General features: G+C 41.6%; 1 protein-coding gene across 1 annotated transcript; it reads left to right on the plus strand.

Annotated features, from left to right (window-relative positions):
• Positions 1-2,029: 2,029 nt before the first annotated feature.
• On the plus strand, positions 2,030-6,877 carry LOC135539345 (zinc finger protein 425-like). Its single transcript, XM_064965167.1, has 2 exons — positions 2,030-2,352; positions 5,479-6,877. Exons 1-2 carry the CDS (start codon positions 2,187-2,189, stop codon positions 6,375-6,377), a joined length of 1,065 nt encoding a protein of 354 aa, XP_064821239.1. The 5' UTR covers positions 2,030-2,186; the 3' UTR covers positions 6,378-6,877.

Consider the following 6,877-nt stretch of genomic DNA (forward strand, 5'->3'; position numbering starts at 1 on the left):
TGAGGGGGGGTTATGATTTTTGTGCTTCTAAACGGAGAAGTGTTTAGAACAACAAGTTCTCAGTCTCACTTTAGAATGAGATGTTCATCCATGTTTCTCAAACGTCACATTTTGAAGTGGTTCCAAACGTCAAATGTCAAAGTGTTTAAGGTTAAGCGTAGACATTTATTCCAATTCTTTAAGGTTAGGCATTAACTCCGAATGTATATCTGATACTGTGGGGTGGTAGCATAGTATATCTGATACTGTGGGGTGGTACTACAGTATATCTGATACTGTGGGGTGGTAGCATAGTATATCTGATACTGTGGGGTGGTACTACAGTATATCTGATACTGTGGGGTGGTAGCATAGTATATCTGATACTGTGGGGTGGTACTACAGTATATCTGATACTGTGGGGTGGTAGCATAGTATATCTGATACTGTGGGGTGGTACTACAGTATATCTGATACTGTGGGGTGGTAGCATAGTATATCTGATACTGTGGGGTGGTACTACAGTATATCTGATACTGTGGGGTGGTACTACAGTATATCTGATACTGTGGGGTGGTTCCATAGTATATCTGTTACTGTGGGGTGGTTCCATAGTATATCTGTTAGTGTGGGGTGGTTCCATAGTATATCTGTTACTGTGGGGTGGTTCCATAGTATATCTGTTAGTGTGGGGTGGTTCCATAGTATATATGATACTGTGGGGTGGTTCCATAGTATATCTGTTACTGTGGGGTGGTAGCATTGTATATCTGATACTGTGGGGTGGTTCCATAGTATATCTGATACTGTGGGGTGGTACTACAGTATATCTGATACTGTGGGGTGGTTCCATAGTATATCTGATACTGTGGGGTGGTTCCATAGTATATCTGATACTGTGGGGTGGTTCCATAGTATATCTGTTACTGTGGGGTGGTTCCATAGTATATCTGATACTGTGGGGTGGTTCCATAGTATATCTGATACTGTGGGGTGGTACTACAGTATATCTGATACTGTGGGGTGGTAGCATTGTATATCTGATACTGTGGGGTGGTACTACAGTATATCTGATACTGTGGGGTGGTAGCATTGTATATCTGATACTGTGGGGTGGTACTACAGTATATCTGATACTGTGGGGTGGTAGCATTGTATATCTGATACTGTGGGGTGGTACTACAGTATATCTGATACTGTGGGTGGTTCCATAGTGTATCTTATACTGTGGGGTGGTAGCATAGTATATCTGGTACTGTGGGTTGGTACTACAGTATATCTGGTACTGTGGGGTGGTACTACAGTATATATGATACTGTGGGATGGTACTACAGTATATCTGATACTGTGGGGTGGTAGCATAGTATATCTGATACTGTGGGGTGGTAGCATAGTATATCTGGTACTGTGGGTTGGTACTACAGTATATCTGGTACTGTGGGGTGGTACTACAGTATATATGATACTGTGGGATGGTACTACAGTATATCTGATACTGTGGGGTGGTTCCATAGTATATCTGATACTGTAGGGTGGTTTCATAGTATATATGGGTTAAGGTTTGGGATAGACTTAAAATGAAAATCTCAAAAACAACTTTGCTGGATTTGAACCAGAACCAGAAAACCTTACCGAAGAGTCTCCCACTGGTGCCAAAAGTTGCATGTTGGAATCCAGCTAAATTATTTGAGATTTTTGATTTAAGCCTATTCCAATCGTTAACCATTTAGAGTTAATGCCTAACCTTAAGAGCGCAGAGTTAATGGAACAATTGGCACCAGAGGCAGTTGCTTACACCCATCTGCCATCCCTGTTCACAACACCCTAGCAGAACCGAAACCAACTTGAAGGTAACAGCTTACTTTTGCCCCTCGTGGACGGGTTCCACGTTATCTCCCGACGTCCTCAAACATGGGTTGACGCCGATATTGACTTGTATCACAGGTGACCTGGCTGGTTTAGAAACATTTTATTCTCTAGTAATCATCCATCCACATGGGGGTGCTGTGATGCGTTTACGGGCTCACCAATGACTGACACAAACAGAAGACGACAATACGGACGTAAAACTGGGAGAGGGTTTGTTTTGTTTGTGGCTAGTGGCTACCAGTTTTCCTCGTGGACGAAGCCATACCACAGGCAAAAAGGGTTAGTTATTAGTATATTTGGCCATACGAGCTTAATACCCACCTTTCAGTCGTCTGAAAATGTCTACATTACTAATGTTGCGCGTGTTCTTAAATGAGCGTTTAACAGCGGCTGCTGTGGAGATTTTCGGGGCAGTTGAGAAAACGGTAACCGAGTACCAGGAGGAGAATGATAATCTGCGGAGACTGCTGCGGATAACCCCGGACATAAACCAATGTAGAAAAGGTCTACAAATATCTAGCTACAATAATGTTTTATTAACAGCTAAATTGTTAATATAGGCAAACAGTGACCATTATATATATATATTATATATATATATATATATATATACACATTTACCGTGCATGTTGAAGTTTCACAAACATTTTCTTGAAATAGAATATCACTCAGGCATGTCTAAAAGCTGTGTGTATATCTATATACAGTACCAGTCAAAAGTTTGAACACACCTACTCATTCAAGGGTTTTAATGTATGTTTACTATTTTCTACATTGACGTCAAAACTAAACTATGAAATAGCACATATGGAGTCATGTAGTAACCAAAAATATATTTGAGATTCTTCAAAAGTAGCCACCCTTTGCTTTGATGACAGCTTTGCACTCTTGGCATTCTCTCAACCAGCTTCACCTGGAATGTTTTTCCAATAGTCTTGAAGGAGTTCACACATATGCTGGGCACTTGTTGGCTGCTTTTCCTTCAATCTGGGTGGCAGATAGCCTAATGGTGAGAGCGTTGGACTAGTAACCGAAGTTTGGAAGATCAAATCCCCGAGCTGACAAGCTGTCGTTCTGCCCCTGAACAAGGCAGTTAACCCACTGTTCCTATGATGTCATTGAAAATAATAATTTGTTTCTAATTAACTTGCCTTTTTAAATAAAGAAAATAAAAATCTGCGCTCCAACTCATCCCAAACCATCTCAATTGGGCTGAGGTCAGGGGATTGTGGAGGCCAGGTCATCTGATGCAGCACTCCATCACTCTCCTTCTTGGTCATATTGTCCTTAGACGGCCTGAAGGGGTGTTGGGTTATTGTCCTGTTGAAAAACAAATGATAATTCCACAAAGCGCAAACCAGATGGGATGGTGTATCTCTTCAGAATGCTGTGGTAGCCATGGTGGTTAAGTGTCACCAGCAAAGCACCATCACACAACCTCCTCCATGCTTCATGGTGGGAACCACACATGCAGAGATCATCCGTCCACCTATTCTGTGACTCACGAAGACACAGCTGTTGGAACCAAAAGTCTAAAATTTGGACTCATTAGACCAAAGTAGAGGTCGACCGATTAATCGGAATGGCCGATTAATTAGGGCAGATTTCAAGTTTTCATAACAATCGTAAATCGGTATTTTTGGGCGCCAATTTTTTACATCTTTATTTAACTTGGCAAGTCAGTTAAGAACATTCTTATTTTAAATGACGGCCTAGGAACGGTGGGTTAACGGCCTCGTTCAGGGGCAGAAAGACAGATTTTCACCTTGTCAGCTCGGGGGATCCAATCTTGCAACCTTACAGGTAACTAGTCCAACACAATAACGACCTGCCTCTCTCTCGTTGCACTCCACAAGGAGACTGCCTGTTACGCAAATGCAGTAAGCCAAGGTAAGTTGCTAGCTAGCATTAAACTTTTCTTATAACAAACAAATCAATCATAATCACTAGTTAACTACACATGGTTGATGATATTACTAGATATTATCTAGCGTGTTCTGTGTTGCATATAATCTGACTGGTAGGCGCGTAAACATTCATTCAAACAGCACTTTTGTGCGTTTTGCCAGCAGGTCTTCATTGTGCATCAAGCATTGCGCTGTTTATGACTTCAAACCTATCAACTCCCGAGATGAGGCTGGTGTGACCGAAGTGAAATGGTTGGCTAGTTAGCACACGCTAATAGCATTTCAAACTTCACTCGCTCTGAGCCTTGGGGTGGTTGTTTCCCTTGCTCTGCATGGGTAACGCTTCGATGTCATGGCTGTTGTCGTTGTGTTGCTGGTTCGAGCCCAGGGAGAGCGAGGAGAGGGGCGGAAGCTATACTGTTACACTGGCAATAATAAAGTGCCTATAAGAACATCCAATAGTCGAAGGTTAATGAAATACAAATGGTATAGAGGGAAATAGTCCTATAATAACTTCAACCTAAAACTTCTTACCTGGGAATATTGAAGACTCATGTTAAAAGGAACCACCAGCTTTCATATGTTCTCATGTTCTGAGCAAGGAACTGAAACGTTAGCTTTCTTACATAGCACATATTGCACTTTTACGTTCTTCTCCAACACTTTGTTTTTGCATTATTTAAACCAAATTGAACATGTTTCATTATCTACTTGAGGATGAATTGATTTTGATGTATTATATTAAGTTAAAATAAGTGTTAATTCAGTATTGTTGTAATTGTCATTATTATAAATACATTTTTTTTTTTTTTAAATCAGCCGATTAATCGTTATCGGCTTTTTTGGTCCTCCAATAATCGGTATCGGCGTTGAAAAATCATAATCAGTCGACCTCTAGACCAAAGGACAGATTTCCACCGGTCTAATGTCCATTGCTTGTGTTTCTTGGCTCAAGCAAGTATTTTCTTCTTATTGGTGGCTTCTTTGAAGCAATTCGAGCATGAAGGCCTGATTCAGTCTCCTCTGAACAGTTGACATTGAGATATTTCTGTTACTTGAACTCTGAAGCATTTATTTGGGCTGCAATTTCTGAGGATGATAACTACTGAATTTATCCTCTGCAGCAGAGCCATCTCTGGGTCTTCCTTTCCTGTAGCGTTCCTCATGAGCCAGTTTCATCATGACACTTGAAGAAACGTTAAAAGTTCTTGCAATGTTCCATATTGACCTGACCATGTCTTAAAGTAATTGACTGTCGTTTCTCTTTGCTTATTCGAGCTGTTCTTGCCATAATATGGGCATCTTCTGTATACCACCCCTTCCTTGTCACAACACAACTGATTGGCTCAAACACATTAAAGAAGGAAAGAAATTCCACAAATTAACTTAAGGCACACCTGTTAATTGAAATGCATTCCAGGTGACCACCTCATGAAGTTGGTTTCAGAGAATGCCAAGTGTGCAAATCTGTCAAGGCAAAGGGTGGCTATTTTGAAGAATCTCAAATAAAATATTTGGATTTGTTTAATACTTTTTTGGTTATATTACTTCATAGTTTTGTCTTCACTATTATTCTACAATGTAGAAAATAGTAAAAAATAAAAACCAATGAATGAGTAGGTGTCCCCAAACATTTGACAAGTACTGTATATCTTCTACAGAGATGAAGGGTTTTTATTTATATGGTATAGATAACCTCTGCTCCTCCTCGACTTCCCTCCAGAGCCCCTTCAGTTATCTGTTGCTGTCACTGAAGACAAGGTTCCCCCTAAGCAGCAGCACTCTGAGCAGGAGTGGAGAACCAGTCTGCAGCAGGAGGACCGAGAACCCACACAGATTAAAGAGGAACAGGAGGAACTCTGGACCTGTCATGAGGAAGATTTCAGTGTGTTCAAATTACCTCCTTGTGTGAAAAGTAAATGTGATCAGGAAAACCCACAGTCCTTTTCTCTTCCCCAAACCCAGACAGTGGAGAACAGAGACAGTAACTCTAAACCAGTGGACCTCCCACATTTTGTCACCGTTACACATCTAGAGGGTCTCGACATTCCCTGTGACCCTCCAGATAATCAAAACTATAGCCACAGCTCATCTGTAAGCGGTGACCTAGTAGGACTTAGGCTGCTGTCACCATTCCATCACAGCCCACCACTGGATCCCAACCCATCAATGGGGGAACACTGTCTCAAACCCAGCACCACGTCTAGAAAAACTCACCGCTGCGGTGACTGTGGTGAAACGTTTGCTCTGACAGCTGACCTGCAGGAGCATGTGACTCTCACCAAGAGACCCAGCGAATGCCGTCTCTGCAAAAAACGCTACAACTCCACCTGTGAATTGAAGGCCCATGTCAGATTCTGTCATGTGGAGAGACCCTGCACCTGCCCCTTTTGTGGAAAGACCTTCAAACTCAAAGGACATCTATCCAGGCATATGAGGATTCACACAGGAGAGAAACCATTTGGCTGTGGTGACTGTGGGAAGAGCTTCATTCAGAAGGGGGACTTAATGAGACACATACTTACTCACACAGGAGAGAAACCATTTAGCTGTAAAGACTGTGGGAAAAGCTTCAATCGGAAGGGGAACCTAACTGAACACATACGGACTTGCACATACTGAGTTACACAGGAAAGAAAGTTCCCAAAGAAACAAAGTATTTAGGACAAAGACATCTTGTCAGATGGACAACACTCTTTGGAAAAGCAAAGCAACTCTGGCTCATTCATTCTGTGGGTTTCAGATAAATCAATGTCATGAATTTACTTTTGCAAAACATATTTAAAGGTTTGATTTGATCCAACAATAGAGTAATTCAATTTATGGTCTGCTGCTCAAAGTCTCTTGATGTATTCACACCATTATATACAGGAATTCCTTGTAGTTTGTTTTGGAATGTCTCGAATAGTCCAAGAAATTGTCCTTGCATTCGTCAGATCATTTTTTCAAATCTATAAAACTGATCTATGGTCAAATGTGGTTCCCCTCATGGTTATCAGTAGGATTTGTGGAGCCAGTGGAGGGTAAACCGCTCCTGAAACGGATCCTGTGAGGGCAGCACTTACCATGGGAGGGCAGCACTTACCATGGGAGGGCAGCACGCAATGAGTTGGAATAATAAT

The sequence above is a fragment of the Oncorhynchus masou genome, chromosome 5 (assembly GCF_036934945.1).
Source record: "Oncorhynchus masou masou isolate Uvic2021 chromosome 5, UVic_Omas_1.1, whole genome shotgun sequence".
In the NCBI taxonomy this organism is placed as follows: Eukaryota; Metazoa; Chordata; class Actinopteri; order Salmoniformes; family Salmonidae; genus Oncorhynchus; species Oncorhynchus masou.